The sequence below is a fragment of the Nycticebus coucang genome, chromosome X, assembly GCF_027406575.1.
Source record: "Nycticebus coucang isolate mNycCou1 chromosome X, mNycCou1.pri, whole genome shotgun sequence".
Taxonomy (NCBI): domain Eukaryota; kingdom Metazoa; phylum Chordata; class Mammalia; order Primates; family Lorisidae; genus Nycticebus; species Nycticebus coucang.
This window is the reverse complement of record NC_069804.1, coordinates 57,840,316-57,866,331: the sequence shown is the minus strand read 5'-3', so window position 1 is coordinate 57,866,331 and position 26,016 is coordinate 57,840,316. Positions and strand designations below refer to the sequence as shown.

The 26,016-nt window shown below is 40.0% G+C and overlaps 1 protein-coding gene across 1 annotated transcript; it reads right to left on the bottom strand.

The window, feature by feature from the left end:
- Positions 1-17,728: 17,728 nt before the first annotated feature.
- On the bottom strand, positions 17,729-23,956 carry LOC128577461 (diphosphoinositol polyphosphate phosphohydrolase 3-beta). The gene is made up of 2 exons (XM_053579696.1): positions 23,205-23,956; positions 17,729-18,924 (listed from the first exon to the last, which is right to left on the bottom strand). Coding segments are annotated over exons 1-2 (495 nt in total). The 5' UTR covers positions 23,699-23,956; the 3' UTR covers positions 17,729-18,923.
- Between the last annotated feature and the right edge of the window lie 2,060 nt (positions 23,957-26,016).

The window sequence follows — 26,016 nt, the reverse complement described above, 5'->3', positions numbered from 1 at the left end:
TCTCCCATCCTCTAGTTGATAGGCTCTGAAATTTGTTTTCTTGAATGGTCTTCCTTGGAGTTATAGCTTAACAAACTTCTTTCTTGGCTCAGCTCCCCACCTTTGGCTTCATAGAGTTCAATTCCATCCAGTTTTTTCCTGCCAAGGGTTGCTACTAGTCAGCCATCTTCCCAGAATTCTAGGTTGGAACTTTTTGACTGGAGATAAAAAGGAAAAGACAAATCCAGGCAGGGAGCACAGCCATTTTGAATTCTTCTATGCCGTTAGCTTTGCCAGCTAAATAAAAGCCCTTTTCCTCTTAAATATGGTGTTTGAGTGCTCTTTCTCTCCATTGGGCCTCATCTTCCTGTAACTTTTTTGGTTCCCTGACCCATAAGTGAGCCCCCCCACCCCAAGATGGAAAAGACAAGGAAACAGATTCTTCCCAGAAGCCTCCAGATTCTTCCCAAACCTCCAGAAGGTACATCCCTGCCAATATCTTAATTTTAGACTTCCGACCTCGAGAATTGCAAGAATACAAATTTGTATTTTTTTGTGCCACTAAGTTTATAGTAATTTATTTCAGTAGCAATAGGAAATTAATATAACCTCAAAATTACTTTAATTAGATTTGTAAATAAATTTTAAATTGGACAATTGGCTTATAAAAGATCATATGTGGTCCTTCAGGGCCAATACACTCTCAGTGGTTCTCAACCTTCCTAATGTTGCAATGTATTTTCATTGTTAAAAAGGGGTCGCGACCCACAGGTTGAGAATTGCTGACTCAAGTGGTTGTAACATATTTTTCTTGGTTGCAAGGGATATTCCCTATGGGGAAATTACACAATTAGAACAGTGGTAGTGGTTTGAGTGCACAATCAGAAGCCTGGCAGACTTCCCCAATATAGTCATGTAGTCACAACAAAGCAATAAAGATGACAGGATGGAAAATGGAGGACATGATATTAAACAAGGACTAATGGAGGGCAAGATGCTTAAATAAACTATACAATCTTATATTTACCCTGTGCATATGGTACAAAAAAAAAAAAACCCTAATGATAGTTAACACTTTACCGTGCACTTCTGTAAGCTCAGTGCTGCCCCACTTCATGCCAGCAGTTCTAGAAATCGTAATGATGATGAAGTTCATTGTACAGACTGAAGGATTCTGATATGCAGTATTGAACATTGCTGATGCCCAATTCAGCATCTAACTGTATCTAAATGACTGATGACCAAAGCAAATTTGCCTTCAGGTGGCTCAGATTAAAATATGTTTACTCTGCTACAATAAGACAATATAAACTCTCCCATGGTTTCTCACCAGAGGACAGGCTGAGACCAAGCAAAGACTGAAATTTCACCAGAGGTGTTCTATACCATTACATGGGTGACATTATTCTGATTGGAAAGGATAAGAGCAGCCTTCAGATTGTCTTAGATAAATGATCCAATATATGAGTCAGTGGGGCTGGAAGATTAACCATGACAGGAATCAGTGGCCAGAAATCTAAGTAATGTTCTCAGGAACAATGTGGGTGGATGCCTAGAGAACAATTCCCAAGCCTGATAAAAAAAAAGAAAAAATCTGATGACCTCTAGCAAACAAAAAGGAGGCACAACATCTTATATATTTGTTTGGTATTTGACATACTTCACATGAGGATTCTGCTTGGTCTATCACATAGTATCACTCAAAAGGTAGATATCTTTGAAGAAATCCCTGACCAATAATAGGCCCTAGAAACTATCCAACAATCTGCACAGACTTCTACTTAGGCCAGTAAGCTCTGAGATACAAGTGTCAGTAACTGATAATTATGCAGACTAAAGCTTCTGACAAAAAAGATGTAGGTTTGGGACACAGCACTTGCCTGACATGACCACCAGGTGTACTCCATTTGAAAACCTATTACTGGTTGTTACTGGGTGCTGGTGGACCCTGAGAGAATAACAAAGCAGCAGCAAATGTTATGACACCCTTACATTTCTACCATAGAACGGATCAGAAATGAGAACATAACTGAAGTAGATATTGCCCAATATTTATTCTGTTTGTGCTACTACTTGTATAACAAAATGTCACAGAATGTAATTTAGAAAGAACAGAAATTTATTTTCTCACAGTTCTGGAGATTGGTAAATCTAAGCTCAAGATGCTAGCAGGTTTGATTGTCTGGTGAGGGTTGTATCCTATGGAAATAGAAAAAGGGAATGAACTCCCTCCATCTAGCCTTTTTATAGCCTCTGGTCTCAATAAGAGCACCTAATTCTACCTCCAAAAGGCTATATCTCCCAATACTGTTGCATGGGGGATTAAATTTCAATATGAATTTTTGAAAGGACAAAAACATTCAAACCATAGCACCCAACAAGCATCTATTATTGAGTTGAAGTGGGATATTCAGGAAAAAAGTAAACAAGGCATTACGGAGTCTCACAGCTACATGGAAAACTGACTGATCAAGCTCTAGGCAAGGCTGTATCAGATGTGGAGTCTGTTCCAGAACCTTGGGCTTATGGGGAATTTTAGTACTGAGGATGCCTGGGCCTGCTTCACAGGTAGATCATCTATGTTCAAGGCCAATGGGGTGTGCTGGGCCACTGCTGTGGGTACAGCCCCAAAGGAAACTGTGTCTTACAGCTGCACATGAAAAAGGAACCTCTGTTCAGTGGTGTTTTCCATGGTGTCTACTCTGGAAAACATCCTGCAAAATGTACCCAGTTACATTTTCACTGACTCATGGGCAGTACAAGAATCAGACACTGCAGTGACTGGCAATAGGATACTTTGATGATTAAGTCTCAGCCTCTGTGGAGACAAACATTATAGAAAAACATTCCACAGGACCACAACTTCTGTTGTGACCCATATGAATGCCTATAAGACCCTTCAAAGATGAACATCAGTGACAATAATAAGCTGATCAAATCTGCACTATCCATAATCAAATCTGCACTATCCATAAGTGTACACCTGGATATACCATGTGTGAATATAGCATTTCACAGAGTATGACAATCTATTTACAATTCAGGACTGGGCCCCCAAAACAAGACCTAGTGGTTTGGTTCTGGAACATGAGGCATAGAAGCCTGGCAGATGTGTCCAGACTGAAAGCTGTATAGCCAAGTATGGCAAAGGGAGCTTTGGAACATATATCAAGAGGTACCCCAGCTGGCCAGTCTTGGAAAATACACTATATAACTCTCTTTCCTTCCTCTTGCGGGTACATCAACTTTTGTAAACAATTCTTCAGGTAGGGAATTGCCATCTTTATCTGCTCAGCAAATGGGAACCATACTATTCAATGACTCTTAGATGAACTATTTTACATGTTTGGATTTCCTGAACACATCTAGTCAGACATGTACTACCTTTATAGCAAAAAGTAACAAACAGTGGACAGCCATATAGACATTGTCTGGATATTTTATGCCCATTTTTATCCCCAGGCAGCAGGTGCTACTAGAAAATAAGATGTACTCTTAAAGGAGAAAATGAAAAGGATAATTGTTTAACCAAGGCTCAGTGCCTAGTGAAGAACACATACTCACTTAAGATAGGCAGTTTGGGCTCTAAATATGGTAATTCATCATAAGGGTACCTCCTATTTAAATAAAATGTTTAATTATGAGATTGAGGAGTAGGAAAAGAAATTAAGGCTAACTGTAAAAAAAAAAAATCAAGCCCTAATTTATGATTTATTCTTCTTAGTCTTTTTTTTTGTCCACTTCTACACCTACTCCTGGGAAATCAAGCTACTGGAACTTGGAAGAATCAAAAAGATGCATGGGGTGGAGACTAATATGATGCTTCTTTTTCCATCTCTTATGCTTGCTGGATTTGGACACTTGTGGACACTGATGATAATGATCATAAATATGAGGTGACAACCCTTAAGGTGATCTTGGCATGGCCTACATGTCAAGGAATGGGAGATAATCTAGGATGGTACAAAAAGATGGAGAAGAAACTTCTGAACCACATAGGGATGAGACTGGATATATAAGGTAGATAAGACATTTGGAGGATTGGAAAAACAGTGAAGAAATAGCTGAAGAAACCAGTCATACCAATCATGTGGCTGTGGAAAGAGAACAACGATGCTGGATGATAAGGAGAAAACACCTTTGACCCTGGGTGGTCAAGAGTTGGAATAGAGGGCAACGCCTGTGGCTCAGTGAGTAGGGCACTGGCCCCATATACTGAGGGTGGTTGGTTTGAACCTGGCCCCAGCCAAACTGCACCACCAATAACAAAAAAATAGCCAGGCATTGTGGCGGGCACCTGTGGTCCCAACTACTCAGGAGGCTGAGGTAGGAGAATTGTCTAAGCCCAAGAGCTGGAGGTTGCTGTGAGCTGTGACACCATGGCACTCTACTCAAGGCAACAAAATGAGACTCTGTCTCTGACAAAAAAAAAAAAAAAGAGTTGGAACAGAGACCATTCACTAATCTCTTTCAGCTCTTATCCACAGGACATCTGGTCAATTTCACACAGACTATTGCCACTATTCGCTATTTATTTCTGGCCAATAAAAACTAAAATAAGAACTCTCAGAAACATTCCAAAATCCACTGACTCCAGAAAGAAACAGCATGCACTTGACACAAATAAGATTCACATTCTGGACACTGATATGATTCTTTTAAGCTTTATCTTGTTTTTATTGGATCCTTTTCTATGCCTTTACATATGTAACTGACTTAACTACAAGGGCTGAGGTCTATCTACCACATGGGTTCAATCTTTTTACTATGAGTTATAGTCATAGTTAACTGTGTTCCAATGTTGCCCAAGACAAACAGAACGTATTTTGTACAAGAACCGGTCAGTAAAATTAATTGGGGTATCTGATGGGGTGGTCGAATAAAGAGTCTGACTCTAGAATCATGAAAAATCAATGCCTTGTATTTAAATAACCCAGCCTATGGTATTTTGTCAGAGTGGCCTCAGTGGACTAAAATAGAAACCTACTAAATTTATACTTGATCTGTATAAGCAGAAACGTTCAGGTCAAGTGAACAAATGTCTAGTCTGAATCATAAAAATGTCACAGTACCTCAATCAATTTGCAGACATGAGCTAGTTTATAGACACAGAACCTCTTGAATTGAAAAGGAGACCAAATCCCCTTGAGGAGGGACCCTGACATACTGCCAAAAATTTACACTATTAATCTGTCTCCAAAACTTTCCCAAAGGGAACTGCAGCCTTTTACCATGGTAACTGGTTGAAGAAAAGGAAATAATCAGATCTTTCAGGGACTATAGGACACTGGCTTTGACACTATTTCCAGGAGGCCTAAAATATCACTGCAGTCCAGGAGTCAGAGTAGGAGCTTACAGAAGTTAGGTAATCAATGGATTTTTAGCTTAGCCCCTACCACTGTGGGCCAAGTAAGTCCCTGAGACCATCCTATGGTTATTTACCCAGTTCAAAAATGCAAAATTGGAATAAATATACTCAGTACCTGGCAGAATCCCATGCAACGATTGTAGAGTGAGGGCTATCATGGTGGGAAAGGCCACATAGAAGCCACTAGAACTGCCTTCGCCTACAAAAATAGTAAACCAAAAGCAACACCACATTCCTGAGGGGATTGCAAAGATTAGTACCACCATCAGGGACTTGAATGATGCAGTGGCGACACCCACCATATTCCCCATTCAACTCACATATCTGGGCTGTGCAGAAGACAGATTTTTATAAGCTTAATGACTGGGGTTACTCCAGTTGCAGTTGCTGTACCCAATGTACAGATGCTCAATCAAGTTAACACATCTCCTGGTACTTGGTATGCACCTATTGATCTGGTACTTTTTTTTTTATCTATACCTGTTCATAAAGCCCACCAGAAGTAGTTTCCTTTCAGCTGGCAAGGCCAGTAATACACTTTCACTATCCTACCTCAGGAATATATTGACTCTCCTGCCATATTCCATAATTTAGTTATCAGTGATCTTCATCCTCTTTTTCTTCCACAAGATATTACACTGGTTCACTCGTTGATTACATTATGCTGATTGGACCTAGTGAGCATGAAGTAGCAACCACTTCAGATGTATTAGTAAGACATTTATATGCCAGAGAATGGGAAATAAATATGACAAAAATTCAGAGGCCTTCTACCTCAATGAAATTTCTAGGGATCCAATGTTGTTGGGTATGTTGCTGTATTGAAGGATAAAATTGCATCTGATACCTCCTGTGACCCCCCCCCCATAAAAGAGGCACAATGGAAAGACATATGTCAAAGAGTAGAAAGTTTAGGCTTTGTAGGATGAATAAGTCTATAGATCTAGAGAACAACATGAGGACTATAGTTAATAACACTGTGTTATATACTAGTAATTTTCCAAGAGAGAAGATTTTAGGTGCTTTTATTATAATAATAACAAAAACAAGATGATGACAATGTTAATTTGCTTGCCTATAGTAATAACTGTGCATAACAAAATAAATACATCAAAACTTCATGTTGTACACCTTAAATATATGTAAAAAAATACAGTCTTAGTTCACTTAGTGATGCTATAATAATACCTGAGATGGGATAATTTATAAAGAGCAGAATTTACTCTTCTTAGTTCTGGAGGCTGGGAGTACAAGTTCAAGGTGCTGCCAAATGGTGTTGAGCCTTCTTACAACATGGCAGAAGGTGGATGGGCCAAAACGGGTGAACTCTTATGTTCTCATCTGGCAGAACATGAAAGAGCAAAACTCACTCCTCTTTCATGGGAGGAGAGCTCTTGTGACCTAAATAACTTCCAAAAGGCCCTACCTCCCAACACATTGCATTAGGAACTAAGTTTCCAACACATGAATTTTGGGGGACACATCCAGATCATAGCACAGATGGGGGTGGGGAGAGAAGAGAGTGATGGGGAGAGAGAGAATGAGTAAGAATGTGAATGCACCTAATGGGACATTTTGAATTTTGGAGACAATATATTCCTCATTTGAGTGTATGATACTGGCCCATTTATTAAGTGAGCTGGAAATCTACAAGTTTTGAGTAGGGCTCAGAGAAGGTTCCGTAACACATCCAGGCTACTATGCAAGTTGCTCTACCACTTAAGCTTTTGGAGCAAAGCCCTGCCATACTCTGCAGATAACTACTCTCCTTTAAAGAAACAGCTCTGGGGCTGCACTGGGCCTTAGTAGATTGACACTTAACTATGGGCCATCAAGTTACCATGGAACCTGAGTGCCATTCCTGACATGGGTGTCATCTGACTTACCAAGCCATGAAATTGGGTGTGCACAACAGCACTTCATGATCAAATGGAAGTGGTGTATACAAGACTGGGCCTGAGAAGTTCCTGAAGGCACAAATGAGTTACGTGGAGTGGCCCAACTGCTCATGGTGCCCACTCTTGCTACACTGCCTCCTGTCCCCCAGCTGGGGCAGTACCATATGTTCGATTAATCAACAGAGGAAGAGAAAAGCCAGGTCTGGTTTACAGATAGTTCTGCATGACATATAGGCACCACCCAAACATAGACAGGTGCTATAGCCCCTTTCAAGGACATCCTTGGAGGAGAGTAGTAAAAGGAATTCATCCCAGATGGCAGAACTTCAAAAGTGTATGTTATTGTTCATTTTTTTTAGAAGAACTGGCCAGACATAGGATTACATCCTGATTCATGGGCTGTAGCCAATGGCTTGGCTGGAAGGTCAGGGATTTGGAAGGAGTATGACTGGAAAATTAGTGACAAGGAAATTTGGAGAAGAGTTATGTAGATAACTCTGTAGTAGTTATGTAGTTATCCCTGAGTAGACAGAGGATATGCCTGATTACGAAACTCTTCCTCTGGCTGTAGTCACACTTGTGCCAAAAGTGTGACTACAGCCAGAGGAAGAGTTCTATAATCATGGGGATAGGATGACCTGTTCTGTAGAAACTAGTCAGTCGCTTTTCTCAGTTACCCCCATCATTGCCCAAGAGACTCATGAACAAAGTGGCCATGAGTGGCAGGGATGGAGGTTATGCATGGGCTCAGTAACATGGATTCCCACTGACCATGGCCAACCTGACTGTGACCACCATTGACTGCCCAGTCTGCCAGTAGTAAAGGATGATGTTGAGGATTCAATATGGCATCATTTCCTGGGGTGATCAGCCAGCTGTGTGATGGCAGGTTGATTACACTGGATCACTTCTGTATTAGCCTGTCTTCTATTGTTTATAAAAGAATACCTGAAACTGAGTAATTTATAAAGAAAATAAATTTATTTCTTACAACTATGAAAGCTGACAAGTCCAAGATCAAGAGGCTGCATCTAGTGAGAGGCTTCTTGCTGCTGGGAACTCTGCAAAGTCACAAGGCAATGAAGGGCATCACATGTTAAGGGGGCTGAGCTTGTTAGCTCGGGTCTCTCTTACCCTGCTTATAAAGCTACTAGTTCCCCTTCCATGATAACCTATTAATCCAAAATTTGTGACTGGATTAACCCATTCATGATAGCAGAGCTATTATGATCCAATAACTTCTTAAAGATCACAGTTTTCAACATGGCCACATTGGATATTAAGTTTCAACGTAAGTTTTGGAGGAGACATTCAAATCATAGCATTCCCTTCTGGGCCCCCAAAACTCATGTCCTTCTCATATACCAATACATTTATCCCATCATCATAAACCCACAGTCTTAACTCATTCCACCACAAAATCCAATGTCTAAGACTCTTCTGTGAGCCTGTGAAATCAAAACACGTTACCTACTTCCAAGATACAATGATATGTTGACTTTAAATAACAAGATTCAGAAAATATGATTAAGTATAACACAAATGCCAAACAAATGGGGACATTTTCAAATTGGAGAATCAAATGTTTCACTTATATAGGCAGAGAAGTTTAACACGGTTGCTACATTTTGCAAGAGAGAAAGAATGTATGTATTTTCCATATAAAGTCAATACATACATTATAGCAATTTTATTGGTTGCAGCTTCTACAATACAAGGAAGATTGCTTTAACATTCCATTAGGAGGAGTAATTGTCTCTGGGGGGGTCTTACCTCTGGTGTCATTTAGGGTTTCTTAATCACTCCTAGGATGAGAATATTTCAGATTGTATATGAAACCAGCACATTGTACCCCTTGACTGCACTAATGTACACAGCTATGATTTAACAATAAAAAAAAAGAAAGAAAGAAAGAGAAAGAATGAGGAAGAGATTTAATCTATCATTGGAGAAGCAGAAATTGCAGTTGCATGCTACATGACCCAGGTCACATAGTCACATTACTCTCAAGGCTTAAATAATTTAAAGTTCTAACAGTTTTAAATTTGAATTATTTAATTTCACAAGTGTAGCAAACAAAGGGTACACATTCACATTCCAAAAGGATAAATAGGCAAGAAAGGCATACTAATGCCTCCAGCAAGTTTGAAACCCAGTGGGGCAAACATTACATCTTAGAGCCAGAGAATAATCACTTTTGATTCCATATGCTTCTTCCTGGACACAATAAGGTGGGAGTTGGGCCCCCAATGCCTCAGGCAGCCCCACTCCTAGGGCTTTGCTGGGTGGAACACATGTAGCTGCTTATAGGGACTGAAATCCAACGGCTGAAGTTTTCCCAAGCAGGTGTTGGATGATTTTGATGACTACCTTTCATAGCTGTGATGTGCTTTGCAAATGGAACTTTTTGAGTCATGACTGCTCTAGCCAGTGTGATTGGGATGTGGGGAACATAACCCAAGGTGGCACAGGGCACTAGTGTCTGGGCTTGTTTCCTGAAGTCATTCTGTACTCTTAAGTCTCGGGCCTGTGATGGGATAGGCTACGTTGAAGATTTATGAGATGCCATCAGGGCCTTTTTGCCATTGTCTTGACTATTAGTACCTGGTTCCCTGTTAGCCATCTCTTTAACAAGCATTGGCTTCACCACACCCTTGGATTTCTGTACTAAATACACTTTCATTCTCTATCACATGGCCAGGCTCCAAAATTTCCAAATGTTGCTATTGTTCCCTTTTTTCTCTAGAACTTTTCCATAAGCAGTTAGAAGTAACCACACAGTAGCATGAGAACTTTGCTGCTTAGAAATTTCTTCCACCAGATAGGCTATTCCATTACTCTTAAATTCAGCCTTCCACAAAGCTGTTGGGCACAGACACAATTTAGCCAATTTATAAAAGGATGACCTTTAGTCCAGTTTCCTTGTTCCTCGGTCCCATGTGAAAATTTAGCAGAATGGCCTTTACTATCCTTATTTCTATCAGCATTCTTTTTTTTTTTTTTGTGGTTTTGGCCGGGGCCGGGTTTGAACCCGCCACCTCCAGCATATGGGACCAGCACCTTACTCCTTTGAGCCACAGGCGCCGCCCTGTATCAGCATTCTGATCATAACCATATAACCAAACTCTAAGGAGTTCCAAACTTACCCTAGTCTTCTTGTCTTCTAATTCTCACCATAATGTAGGCTTTTTCTAGCCTGCACCTCCAAATTCTTCCAGGTTCTTCCCATTACCCAGTTCTAAAGCCACTTCCAAATTTTTAGGTATTTGTTACCAGCAAACAGCCCTATTTCTTGGTAACAATTTTCTTGGTCCATTTTCTGTTTGTTAGAACAGAATACCTGAAACTGGGTCATTTATAAATAAATATATATTTCTTACAGTGATAATTTGAGAATTCCAAGGTTGAGTGCCTGCATCTGATGAAAACCTTCTTGCTGCTGGGAACTTTCTGTAAAGGGTGTTTTTGGACACCCTAGGTGATGCATACATCACATGGCGAGAAAGTTGAGCATGCTCATGTGGGAGTTCAGGTCTCTCTTTGTCTTCTTAAAAGTCACCAGTTTCCTTCCCATGAATCCATTAATCCATTAATCTATCAATAGATGAATCCATTCATGAGGACTCTGCAAATCACCTTTTAAAAGCCCACCATGGACCAGGCATGGTGGCTCGCACCTGTAATCCTAGCACTCTGGGAGGCCAAGGCGGGTGGATTGCCTGAGCTCATGGGTTCGAGACCAGCCTGAGCAAGAGTGAGACCCTGTCTCTAAAAATATCTGGGTGTCGTGGTGGGTGTCTGTAGTCCCAGCTACTCAGGAGGCTGAGGCAAGAGAATCGCTTGAGCCCAAGAGTTCGAGGTTTCTGTGAGCTATGACACCACAGCCCTCAACCAAGGGCAACAAAGTGAGACTATGTCTCAAAAAAAAAAAAAGCCGTTTTTTTTTTTTTTTTAAGTACTGCTACCTTGGGGATTAAGTTTCAACATGAATTTTGGAGGGGACATTTAAACCACAGCAACTTCCACTGTGGAAAAGGCGGCATTTTGTTCTTACTGGAGTAGACACTCTGGATACTGATTTGTCTTTTCTACACACAATACTTCTGCAAACCACCGTCCCTGGACTTACAGAACACCTTATACACAATCTTGGTATTCCATACAGTATTGCTTTTGGTCAATGAACTCAACTGAAAGCAAATGAAATGCAGCAATGATCTTACAAAGTTCCCTATCAGCCTGAAGTACCTGGCTTGATTCACCAGTAGAATGTTGCATCACATTGCCAGCTAGGTGCCAATAGCCTGCAAGAATAAAGCATGGTTCTCTAGAAGGCTGTATATACTCAAACCAGTGTTAAATATACGGTGCTCTCTCTTTGATAGTCAGAATTAACAGTTCCAGGAATTAAGAAGAAGAAATGAGAGTGAGGCCAATCACTATTATGCTAAGTAACAAACTAGCAATTTATTTTTGCTTTCTTTCCCCCACAACTTCTGTTGGCCTGGAGGTTTTATTTCCAAATTATTTCGTGCATGAAAATAATTTCATGGTTGAGAGTCACCACAACATGAGGAACTGTATTAAAGGGTCATGGCATTAGGAATATTGAGAACCACTGCCCTAGGGCATCTCTTAGTGCTACCATGCCCTGTGATTAAACTCAATGGGAAACTATTACAATCTAATTAAGGTCAAACTACTGAAGTCTTTGTTTGGGCACCCTACCAGGTAAATAATTATGACCAGCAGATGTGCTTGCTAAAGGCAGAGGAAACAGAGAATGGGTAGTGGAAGAAATTAATTATGAATACCAGCTATGACCACCACATGATCAGCTATAGAAATGAAAACTGCAGTTGTCAGGAGTACTTATTTCCTCCTTATTTTGTTATGAATATGTTTGTATGTGCATTTGTGTGTATACATGTGTCTTTGCTTTCTTCCCTAGCTTATTTTCTTATCATGTAACATAAGATGTACTGACTTTATCATAGCGTTTAAGTATTGCTAACTTTACATCATAGTATTTGAATTATGAAATATTAATGAAAGATTAACCATCATGCAAGGATTTTGTATCTTCTGGGGAAAAGGTTAATGTATTTTCCATTGTATATAGGAGAATTGTATCATGTTAAGTGGAACTGTGGTGTTGTTATGGTCTTTTTTGGAGACAAAGTATGGTTTAAGGAGATGTGTATGAATGCCACAAGTTGCCAAGGGAAAGACATATGATGGTTAATTTTATGTGTCAACTTAGAAGGTGTTTTTGGTTGAGATTTATTTTTATCTTATTTTATTATTGTATTTTATTTAGAAATAGGGCCTTACTCTGTTGCACAAGGTGGAGTGCAATGGCACAATCATACCTCACTGTAGCTTTGAACTCCTGGGTTCAAGTTATCCTCCCACCTCAGCCTCCTGAGTAGCTAGGACTGTAGGCATGTGCCAACACACCTGACTAATGTTTATTTTTTTTTTTGTATAGATAGTGTCTTGCTATGTTTCCCAGGCTACTCTTGAACTCCTGGCCTCAAGTGATCTGCCCATCTTGACCTCACATAGCATTGGGATTATAGATAGGGGCCACTGTGCCAGGCTGAGATTAATATTTAAATCAGTGAACTTTGAGTAAGTAGATTGCCCTCCACAATATGGGTGGTCCTCATCTAATCAGATAGAACAGAAAGGCTGACCTCCTTGAACAAGGGGGGATTCTATATCAGACTGCCTTTGTACTTTATCTGTACCACCAGCTCTCCTGGGTCTCAAAGGTGATGGCTTTTGGAGAAATGTACCATAGTTTCTCCTGGGTCTGCAGCCTGCCAGTCCACAATGCAGATTTTGGACTTTTCAGCCTTCATAATTTCATGAATCAATTCCTTATAATGAAATTCCTTCTATATATACACACATACTATTGGTTCTGTTTTTCTGGAGAATATACATGATAACTCCTATAATCTCAGGATGATTACTGAATATAAAATAGAGGACAAATATGTATGTTATACCTTAAACATTATAATTATTGCCTAGGCTAAATTCCTCATGGGGTTATAGCACCCATTGCCCTAAAATATCCAATGGTGGGCATGGAAGTACAGACCCATTAAATAAGAAATCAAAATTAGATTGAATCTTTAGCATTTACAAACTGGCTTGAAGAAATGGGACCCCATGGACAATCACCCCACAATGTATATAGTTAATACTGTGGAATGTAAATTAAAACAGGACTTTTATGAATTAAAACCCATTATTCAAGACCTATTTAGAGAAGAGGATGATTATCCCCATTGCTTCTTCATTTGACAGCTTAATTTGGCCTCTTATTTAACTTAGAAAGAATGAATAAGGCATCTTGATGAATTACCACAGCCTTAATGCAGTGGACTACCCAATAAGGCTCCATAATTAATATTATGATTTATGGAAATTATTTCCTGCATCCTATCAGCAACTGATAAATATTTTCCTATTATATATTGGGCTAGTATATTCTGTTTAATACCTATTTCAACAACCTAAGTCTCATTTTTCCTTTCTCTCCAAACGGAAAGCATATACTTTTACCTGGCTACTTAGAATGTACCTCATTAGCTCTGTCATCTCACACAGTCTTTGCAGGCAAGACCTTAACTGCATCTAACTTTATCCAGGAGCACAGATAAGACATTACATTGATGTCATTTTCTTCTAAGGGGATTCTTTAAAAACATTCATGTCGGTCATACAGATATTTAAAAAGCTCACAAAATGTTAATGGGCCATTGCCCCACACATAGCACAAGGCATCACAACCTTGTTTAAATTCCTGAAAATGATTGGTAAACTGAGAGCTGTACCATCCCTGACACTATCAATAGTTACCGACTCTCTCATACCCACAACATTAAAACAAACCCAACATTGTTTAGGCTGTTTGGGGTTCTAAAGGCAACATATTCCTTACTTATAAATTTTATGTAGCCCCATTTATGCCATTACTTACAAATAGGCCCACCTTGAGTGAGGCTCCCTCCAAGCAAGAGACTCTAGAATTTTTTCAAATTGTAATACTATATTCAGTCATATTAGTGCCATCACCACCAGCTTGCCCCTGAGACTCTTTCAGTGTAGAGGTTTTAGCAACCTTTCTGCCTCTTCTCCTTCAGTCCTACATCTGGGTAAGCTAGTAAAAACTCTGGGTCTTCTTACCTTTGATGCTGAAGGGAGTTTTAAACCCCTCGCTGCACATTCAAACTCTCACCCCAACCTCATCCCAACCTCTAACCACAAGAAAAAGGAAAGGAGCCAGTCTCCTTTCCTTGTTCTCTTAAGACATTTCTGCATCAGCTTTGGAAGCCTGTTCTGCTCTCAAAAAAGTCTCTTTATGTGAATAATGAAACTTTGAATACCCTGTGGATGCATATGTGGCATCACCACCAGTATTGATATCTAAACCAAACTTTCTTTTCTTTTTTTTGGCGAGACAGAGTTTCACTATGTCACCCTCAGAGAGTGCCGTGGCATCACAGTTCACAACAACCTCAAACTCTTGGGCTTAAGCGATTCTCTTGCCTCGGCCTTCCAAGTAGCTGGAACTACAGGCACCTGCCACAACACCTGGCTATTTTTTTGTTGCTGTTGTCATTGTTGTTTACCTGGGCTGGGCTGGGTTTGAACCCAACAGCCTGGGTATATGTGGCTGGCGCTGTAACCACTGTGCTATGGGCGCCGAGCCTAAACCAAATTTTGCATGGAGGTCCATTCTGTATCTTTGCAGTGGACATAATAGGTGGCCTATGTTTGTAAAAAGAATTCTTAGCAGGATGTGTGAAAGGAGAGTGGAATTGTAAGGAAATGTATCATCCATGGTGGCCTGGCACCCTTGCATTTCATTATCTATATAGGCTTGAACTGCAGGTAATCTGAGTTTTGGTTAAATGTCTTGTGATCCTCACAGACCATAATGAGAGGCTGTTTGGAGGTGCTATGCAGCCATCTTTTAGTCACTTACCTGTCCCTCTAGGGAGGTTGTCATGAACAAATTTCTTATTACCCACCAGTTTCTGATGAAGTATGGGGCTTTCTGTCCTGTGCTCTCCAGAACAGAGCTGAAGAACATAAAGTCATTCAGCTGTAGTGTAGATTGGGCTCCTCAGCTACAGAGCATCCCCTAACTTGTTATAGTCATCCAGCTCTTTTTGTTTCTTTGTTGTCTTTTAGGGTATGTGGGACAAAGACCCTGATAATTGGCCCCTTGGGTTCATTCTTCTTTGCAATGTTTATGCAAGTACTAAACTGTCTAAATCTAAATGGGCTCTTTGTATCCTTACCATTCAAATCAGTCAGGCCCTGTCCTAGTCTTGAGCTTATTATCATATAATACAAATTGCTAATCTATGTCTTTCACTTGTAAATTAAAATATAATTAAGACAGTTACCTGGTATTCATTCAAAGATCCTTACACGAAATTAATACTGAGCACTTACCATGTCCTTCAATTATATGCATTTGAGAAGTCTTCAGTGAATTATCGAATACAGTTGTGGGGCCAGTAGCACTTAGTATTTTATGAAGCTAAGAAGTTAGCTAAGAAGTTATTGGTACTGAAAGATGCTAAACAATAAAAACATGATTTATAGGTAAAATATCCTTTCCAATAAAGAGAAACTTGAGCACATGAGCACAGTCCAGTCTTCTGATGTCTCATTTTTCATATTTTCCAGTAAATAAATACCTGGTAAAATAACAGCAACTAAGTTTCACAAGTCGGAGGTGTGACAACCATTTATAGAATGAACATGTTATGAACATCTGTGGAGTACCATGTTCCAGGTTCTGGGCCAGACTCTGGGGACGATCAGATAACCCAGCCTGGCTCCCAGAGCCCAGGGACCTCAAGAGTTTAGAAGGCAGAGACATTCAGGCTAGTATGTATGTGTATAATACCCTGTTTCCCGGAAAATAAGACAGTGTCTTATTTTAAAGTGTGCTCCCAAAGATGTGCTAGGTCTCATTTTCAGGAGACGTCTTATCTTTTCTGTAAGTAGGTCTTATTTTCGGAGGATGTCTTATTTTCGGGGAAACGGGTTATGTATAATAGGAGCCATAACATAACAAAGGAATGCAGTACCTGTAAACTGGAGACTAAACCTTACCCCAGAGGATAGAGAATGATAATTCCCATTTCAAAGATGAGAAAACTCAAGATTAGAGAAATAATTTGGCAGAGGCCTTATAGGCCTCTGGTGAAGCCAGTGTAGAGCCAATGGCCTGTTGGATCCCAAACTATTTTATTGCTCCCACGTATAGTTCCAACAGTTCTGCTTGCCTCCAAATTAAAAAAAAAAAATCTGCTACAATCAGAGTAGATTCAAATTAGGAAAACAACTTCCAAGAAAATAATGATGAATGTTTTTCTGATCTGTAATGGTGCCTTCTCATAGGAGAATTTTGGAATTGAAAGCTCTGCCCAGGTGCAAGTGATAAAGGACTCTAAGGCAAACCTTTCACTTCCATTTTTCCAGGTAATAGTTGGTTCTGGGGAACTGCTTACTCTTGGGATTCCAACACACATAGGAGTAGAGGGTGCAGCTTCAGCTTCACAGTTTTTCATCCTTAGGAAGGAATATATTTTTTGTAGGAAGGACCTCCAATGCCATTCCCACTTTTTGCCTGCTACTTCTTGACCCCACGAAAAAGTCAGGGAAGATCCTATGTCTTTGATGTAAGTAACTCTGGCTTAGGTTTTAAACTTCACACAATTCTAAGCATAGTACAGAACTACAGGAGTATCTGTAGTCTGTGAAATGCAAAATGGTTCACTGCCATCAGGAATGTTTATGGTTACTTTCCTGTTTCACTCGCCTTCGAATGTAACATTAAATTTACTTAATGTTCAATTAACAAGCCTATATTTATTGTTCCCTTCAAAACCTATTCAAAACAGGCATTATGTGGATTTTTATAAAATTTTATAAACATGCTCCTTGGATGTTTTTCTATACAAAGAAAGATAAGTTTTGGTAATAATATCAATAACACGGCATAATTTATGATATGAAGTGAAACTCCACCCCTTTGCTTTTTCACATTGACATGACCTGGACTACAGGTGTTGTCAAAAACCCTGATCAACAGCATATGAGAATCCATTTTCATTTTCCAGTAGGAATAAATAAGGCTTTAACTTTTCTTATTCCAATGGGTCAAATTAAAGAAAAAAACTCCTAACATTGGTCTGTGACAAGGGGACCAGCCATTAGCCACACTATGGTATGTTTTCCCTTTCTTTTCTGGCATTTGATATCTTGGGCCAAAAGTGCTACCCCAGAGCCAATATTTGTAAACAATCTAAAATTTTTACTCCTCCTTTTTCTGTCTACCTTCAATATTAACCTTAATAAGAACTCCAATAATTATTTTCATTAACTTTTTATTATGGAAAATGACAAACATACAAAAGTAGAGATGAATATGTATAATGAACCATTATTTTAACCATCATCCAGCTTCAACAGTTATCAAGGCCAATCTTCTTTCACTAGTATCTCCAACATACCATCAAATTCCAGACATCATTTCAACGGTAAATATCTGAGAATGTATATGAGGACTAATATCCAACATAACCACAATACCATTATCCCAACTAAGATCAAATATGAAGTCATCCAGTCAATGTTCAAATTACTCTGATTGTCTCATAAATGTATTCTTTTTACAGTTTAATCAAATCAGGATCCAAATAAGATCTATACAATTGGTTAATATGTTTCTTAAGTCTCTTCAGTCCTCCATCTCTTGCTTTCATCCTGGTATTTACTGAAGCAACTGGATCATTTGTAGAGTTTCCTGCAGTCTGTATTCTACTGATCTGATTTCTATGGTGTAGAATAATTATGTTTCTGTCTCCTCTATTTTCTATAGATTAGAAATTGTTTCCATTTCTAGAGACATGATCAAATTTAGATTCAAATTTCTGGCAAATACACAACAGATGGGGTCTCACTATGTTACCCGGGGTAGACTTAACTCCTGGGCTCAAGTGATCCTTCCACCTCAGCCTCCTGTAGCTGGGGCTACAGACATGTACTACTGTGTTCAGCTTTGCAAATATATTTTATAGGTGATGTCATACACTGCCATCTGGAGGCATATAATGTCTAGGATGACACAGACATATGAGTAAGAATTTTTGCTTTCTAATGTCTCACACCTGCCTTGAAACAGTTGCATGACACCTAGTTTATAAGAAGCACATATATGCTACACAGATTAGAAGGGGAAAGTTTTACACTCAGTATCATTACAAAATATTAATTTTTTAAACAAATCCTTAGTGATGTCTACCATATTTTAAGCAATGTCATTTATGTTAGATATATAAAAAACTACGGAAACAAGTTCCCTGCCTTCAAGGTCATATAACCTGGTGATAAATACAGATACATAATTGTAACAGCACAAAAAAAGGCCACAGGTGCCAAATTCTATACAGATACAGTAGTAGTGCAACAACCTGGAGAAAGTCAATGTAATATAGGAAAGAAGCATCCAAAAGCATAGGATGAGCTGTGTTCTTGGGAGTGTGAAAGAGCTCACCTGTGCTTCAAAATTCCATCCATCACTGGGTTTACATACTTGATTCTTTCAAAGTAAATCTGAACAACATCTATGCCATTCACCTAAAAAAAAAAAAAATCTTGTTAATAAAGTTTTATTGGTTCATCAATTCCTCTAGTTAACAAATATTTGAGGACCTACTATGCAGATATATATCAGCGGTTCTCAACCTGTGGGTCACAACCCACAGGAACTGTATTAAAGGGCTGCGGCATTAGGAAGGTTGAGAACCACTGGTATATATAACTACTTTGTATTGAAAAAACCTTCAGTGAATTATCCAATGCAGTTCCACTGTAATTGGATAAGATGAAAGCCTGAGGGAATAATACACTATCCTAGGTATGTTATGAAGCTGCGAAATCAGGAATACACTGGTAGCAGACATTTCTAATCTGTAGATCAATGGCAAATGTCTCCAAATTACAGCCAATGTGCTAGGCTCTGAGGATATGGGGAGAATTCAGGCTGGGTCCTAGTCCTCAAAACATTCATTCTAATAGGCCAAGAGTCATTTAGAAAGATACTTACTTTCTGCATGGAATGATGCAGAGAATATTTGTTTTGTTTTGCTTGATGCTTCCACAAAGGAAACGCTGGCCAGATGTTAATACTATAGGCTCTAAAGCAGCATTTTTCACCTCCCTTTTTCCAGTTAACTATTGAGGGAGGAACTCCTCCTCATTTTTACAACTCAATTCCACTCAAAGGTAAGTGAGAGAAGAACAGCTTCAGTTTCAGAGCCCTTTAAAACATCTGTTCCAGAAGGGCCCTGTAATACTGCTGTTACTTTACAAGTTGCCAGTTCCTGTTCTTATAGTCTCTTTCTCTTCATTTTTTATTGATGTTTCTAAATACAAAAATGTTCAAATCTTTACAGTTGTCTCAAACAAAACCACACAAAACAATTATTTCTAGCCACCCTTCACCCCTTTCAGGATTACTTTTTCCAACAATAATCTGATCAATAGAACACAGTTTTGTAGAAAATATAACATGTTCAACATCCAGGAAAATTCTGTATCACGCATACCAAAATTACCTTTACCCTAACATGTCTTCTTCAAATATTTTTTCAAAGCACTTGTCTGGTGGGGAAAAAGATCAACCTTTAAAAAAAAAATGCTGAAAACAAATTTCTACTTCATGTTTGAAAGTCTTAGATCAGCAAACTATTTTTATTTGGGAGCTATGAGCTGAAAAATAAGCCGTAATTTTTTACTGTAATTATCATATAAATAATGCATAGACAGTATGTAATTACTCTGTAAAGAGAAAATCCCAATTATGCATCAAACATTTGGAGTATGCAGGTTATAGACTTCAATTTACCTTTGTGTCAACTGTTTTACTCTGAAAATTTTGGATTACTCTTTTAAAATGAAAAGATAAGGCCCTTTCATTTACTTTTTTTCTAGACTGAACTCCAAAAGCATATTTAACAAGAACTACCTATGTGAATAGAAAGTTTACTTTATAGTGTACAAACTGTATAAAATGTTGTTGTAATTTACAAATAAAAACCTTAGGAGTTTTAGAAATTGCATAACCTGAAGATATCTGGACACTGAAGAAAATCTTAGGAAGTAGTAGTATTCAAAACATAATAAATATGTATAGGCTAAGAACTCTTAAGAGTTGGTTACCATCAACACTGTACTTTTCACATTTGTCAAAAGTAAAAACATGAGATTGTGCATTATTTCTAAGAATGCTATGTATAAGTTAAACCTCCCAGGTATTTGTGGCATTTTATATGGAAGTAGTTTTATGTATGAAAGAAAGTAATAAAGAAATATTCTACTTCTCTACTGTTAATGTATACTTTGAATAATCTCAAATTGCTGAGAACACCTTTGTCAATTTGGATTATTGGAATAGGAAAGGTCAATTTGTGGGATTATAATAGTTTATTTAAAAATAAGAAAGAATTTTTTTCTATACAAAGAAAGATAAGTTTTGGTAATAATATTGATAATGCTGCATAACTTAGGATATGAAATTATATACTTGGTTTTTAAAAGCTATTCATTTTCTACTCATTCCTTTGACAACATAAATTTTTCTTAACTACACGTACTTTAGACATTTATATTAGGCAAAGATTTTATTTTAAAAAGTGATGTCAAAGATTAAAGAGTAATGCTATTCAGTTCTACAAGTGACTGTTTTTTTAAAGCCAATTTGAGAAATGAGAAATTTTTAAAATTAGTTATTAGCCAGTTGTATTTATTGGTCTTTAAAATACTTTCAAGATGTTAATGCATCTTACAAGGGTATATGTGAATCCTAGTAAATGTGGAATGTAAAGGTCTTAGCAAAATAACTAAGAAAATGCTACAAAAGCTATGTTAACTAATGTGATGAAAATGTGTCAAACGATCTATGAACCAAGTGTATGGTGCCCCACGATCATACTAATGTACACAGCTATGGTTTAATAAAGATAAATAAATAAATAAATAAAGGAAAAAAAAAAGATGTTAAGTGTTATATGTAGAAAAATATAACCTAACCATACTCTCTTCACAGAGTAGGCTTTTCCTTAATTGTCACACACAAAAAACAGTTCCAGAAGAAGAATCTAGACTTTTCACAGCAAAACTCAAAATTTTGGGCGGCACCTGTGGCTCAGTCGGTAAGGCGCTGGCCCCATATACCGAGGGTGGTGGGTTCAAACCCGGCCCCAGCCGAACTGCAACAAAAAAATAGCTGGGTGTTGTGGCGGGCGCCTGTAGTCCCCACAGGCTACTTGGGAGGCTGAGGCAAGAGAATCGCCTAAGCCCAGGAATTGGAGGTTGCTGTGAGCTGTGTGATACCATGGCACTCTACTGAGGGCCATAAAGTGAAACTCTCTCTACAAAAAAACAAAAAGAAAAAACAACTCAAAATTTCTAACAGAATGCCTAAGAGTGACCAATAAAAGTTAGCTAACTGATCCAAAATATCTACTGATAATGTTTAAGAGATATGGTATATTATAGGATGCCCTACAAATTAGAAATAAATCTTCCACCCCTAATACACTTTGCAAAGCAGGCTTTCCTTCTACCTAATTACAGACACAACTGGGGGAACAGAGGAAGTTCCACAAGAGAGACTTAAGTATATTATTAGATGGGATTCCTGATTTCAATCAAGCATCTAGGCAACCCTAAGAGCTTTAAATTTGGCACCCCCCCAAAATGTCTTGTGAGACAAAACAATTACCTGCCATCTTGAACAGAGACTGTTCAGGTGTCCTAACAGTTTGAGACATCTGTACCAGCTGAGTATCAAGAGGGCTCACTCACTCATTGGGGATGTTATCACCACAAAAGAGTCTGGTCACAGGGAATCAAGGAAGTTTAACTGGAATGTAACTAAATTCAAATATGGGAGATAACTTTCTCTCAAAAAGGAATTTGAAACTGAGAGAACGATAATTCTTCTAGGTCGTCCAGTAAAGGGCAATGGGAGTTGGAACTCCAGCATGCTAAATCACATTCCATGAACACCGTGTCCCTGATAAGACATGTACAATATCAAGATGTGTTTGGTTAGCAATGCCCCAGAAATATCTCTTCTGTAAGGTTAAGTACCCTGTTAAACTGTATGGGAAAATGACCATTTCAAGTCAGCAGTGAAAACATAACAGTTGTGAAAATTTGTTGAGAACCAAATGATCTACAAAGAAAGAGACAAAGAAATTTCTGAAAATGGCATATCGGATCACACTTCCGAAGCTAAAATTACTGCCGAGTGCAGAAACAGCACAAGATGCCAACAATTCCATAAGTTGTTTTAAATTCAAAAACTGATCTTTTAATTAACTCCCACTACAGAAGGGCTCCCTGACAGGGGCGAACGCTGTGAGAAAAAACTTAAGGGAGGAAAATAGTAAGAGATGCCCACACAACCAAGCTGGTTAAACTTTAAAGGCCTCCACTACAAAATCAACCACGAGACTGGCTTCAAATATGCTCACGCACACTCATGCACAAATATGTGTGACACGTTAAACAAAAAGAAAAACATCACAGGGCTTACCTACCCCCGCCGCCCAAAACCAGGGTGAACAGTTAAGGCACCTTGCACAAAATCCCAAACGGCTCTAGCTTATGGAAACATTGTACAGTGTAACCAAGAAGCGATTCTGAAAGCACCTGAAAAACGTGCAAATTATCTGAAAACAGTGCCTGGCAACTGAGACAGTTTGCAAGCGTGATTCAGAGGTCTGCCAAGGAAACAAAAGAAGCCTCCCTCCTCCCCGAGAGACCGCACATGGCAAGAGAGGTGCTCTAGGCAGAGCTCGTTCTAAGGCAGGCGGACAATCAGAAGTCTGTGCGGGAGCGGTACATACTAGGGATCGCTATCAGGCAGGGACGGGGCCACGGAGTTTCCATTGGTTGGGGAACCACCCAGCTTTAGTTTTTCCAGATATTCGGCATGCACGGGCTTGTGGCACTGGAGAACCTTGATGGCATCGTCGATTTTGAACCACTCTCGCTTCCTCCCAATGCTAACCGAATCTTCCCAATCCTCCAGCAGCTCAGTGACGGTCAGTACAAACACGTACGTTCTGTGCTTGCGATCTTGGTTCTGTTCGAATACGCCCAGGAGCCGGCCTAACTTCCCCTTCACTCCCGCCTCTTCGTACACCTCTCGGACCGCCGCACCGCACGGCTCCTCCTCGGGCTCCATGCCCCCGCCCGGCACGATCCAGCGGTCGGGGTACCGACTGCTACTCACTAACAGCACCTCGTCCTCGAGCTCGCTCCGGAAGCACAGGCACGCCGCCCGCTTCTTGAACCCCTCCGTGTCGTAGGTGCGCGTCTGGTTTGGCTTGCACTTCATCCTTGAAGCCGCTTCCTCCCACCGCTGGCTGCCTCCCGGGCTGCTACCGCCCCTGAGCTGGCGAGATGCTGAGAAGAGCAAAGGACGAGAAGAAGGGTCTGGAGAGCGCGGCGCTTTAGCTGGCGAGCCGGGCCGCGCAGGGTAAGATGAGGCGGGGGCGGGGCGCGGGCGGGTCGCGGGCAGAGGCGGGGGCGGGGGCGGGGGCAGCAAGGCGCTCAGCTGGCCCTTTGGGTAGTCTATTGGTCCCGGCTTGAGGGGAGAAGCCGCCGCCCGGAACCTAGGAGTCCGCGAGCACTCGCGTCTCCACGGACCCCACCCGCGTTTCCGGGACCCGTCTCTCTCGCTCCCTCGGCCGCTAGGCAGGGGTTGAGCGAGGTGAGGCGCATGCATACACTGGCGGGTTCACAGGGAAGGGCGAGGGGCGGGGGTCTCCCGGTTCCCGCAGCGCGCGTTGCCTGGGGCCCTCTGCGCAGGCGCTGCGCACCTCTCTGGGAACCTTCTTCGAGTGAAATACACCGCATCGGGACTTTGGCCAAGACTGTCTCCACTTGTGCTTTCAGCCAAATGGGGCTATGGCGCTGCCGGATGTTTCTCCTCCCCCGCCCACCATCTCGTAGGAAACACACACACAATCCTTTTACACACAGCAGGCTCAAGGGCATCATCATCCCCCATGATGAAAGACTTCTGGCTCAATCACACGAAGCCCTCCGTGGTGCCCAAATGGCCAACGGATTCCTGACAACACAATACCTAATCTTTGCTGAGTCACATAATACGGTGTTATTTCTTCAACAGGTTCTCCACTTTGACGAGCATCTTGACCCAGCCAGTAACTGAGCACTTTTCTTAAGCCCTTATTTACATCTCACCTATCCTCTCTGCTCCTCAGTTTCCTCATCTGTAAACTCCTCACTTACTTGTTTTAGTCATTTGCACTTTGATTCATATGCACCTAACGACTGGAAAACTGCCCCAACTAGTCCTGTATTGAATCCCAAGGCTCCCCACCTTCCACACACAGCCCTCCACCCTTCTGTATCTTTTTCATCTGTAAACACCACTTGGGGTTTGGTCAGACAAGTTCATGGAAATCCCTTCATATTTGACATTTACATTTTGGGAAGTCTCATGGCCTGGGACTCGGTACTGTCTCACCTCTCTCGGTCCTCTTGGCCAAGAAATGACACCCTCCATCCAAAAATGTAAAAACCTTGAGCCTTCTCTCTCCCTTTTAGTTCTTCTTTGTCTTCCCCTCATCTGATAGCAGTAACCTTATAGAGAAGACCTCTGATGTCCCTGACCTTTTATCCTATTGAAACTTAAGCATCTTTGTCTCTCTCTTACCAACACTCTCTTGCCATCAGCCAAGGGACATCATAAAAACCTACTTTTTTACCGAAATAATCCCTTCATCATGGGAAAATGGATTCTGAAAGGTAAATGGAAAATAGTGGCGAAATATACAGTCCAATTTTTAAATAGTTTCACTCATTTTTCCAGGAACTTTTCAATCCCATTTTCACTCACAATTCCAAGGGCAAGGAAGATCTCTACTAGAGCATAATAGGATGAAAAGGTGTGGGACATATATGAACCAAATGATACAATGGAGAAATAAAGAAAATGACTTCTGTAGAGATACTACTGCACCTGACCATGTTTTAAAGATGTACAGATGACCAAAGTGCATGTGAAGAAATTCGACACACCCGTGACTAAAAAATCCTGAGAAAATATAGTTAGCAGGCTATATTCCTCAGCATGCCCCTACACATAAACACTCATAAATGATGCTAAACAACTACAAAAAATTCCATGACGATCAAGAGCAAGACAAATATACCTATGATCAGCAATATTATGACCTAGTATCTTAGATATTCTTTCTGGTGTAATGGGATTGTAAAGAGAAAAAAAGTCTACTAGTGGTAAAAAGACAGAGTCATTGTTTGTACATGATAGATTCGAATATATTCTTGAGAACCACCTCCTGAAAAATGTAAAATTAATTCCTGGAAATGGAAATATAAATATTATTTAAAATATCAACAGCCTTCATGCACAGCAGCAATAACATGTAGAATATAAAATGAGGAAATCATGGCATTCCACTTGGCAATATGAACTACAACAAAACAAAATAGAAAGGGGTCTGAAGACAGGATTAAGATTTAGTAGTAGAAAATGGTAAAGCGTCTACTCAGCTTTGAATGATGATTCGAATCAATCAATCAACAGGCACTCTAGCAAAGCTTGGAGATTTGGCTGGTGTCACAGGCGCGGAGTGGTCCAAATGGGCCCAGCCACATGGCAAG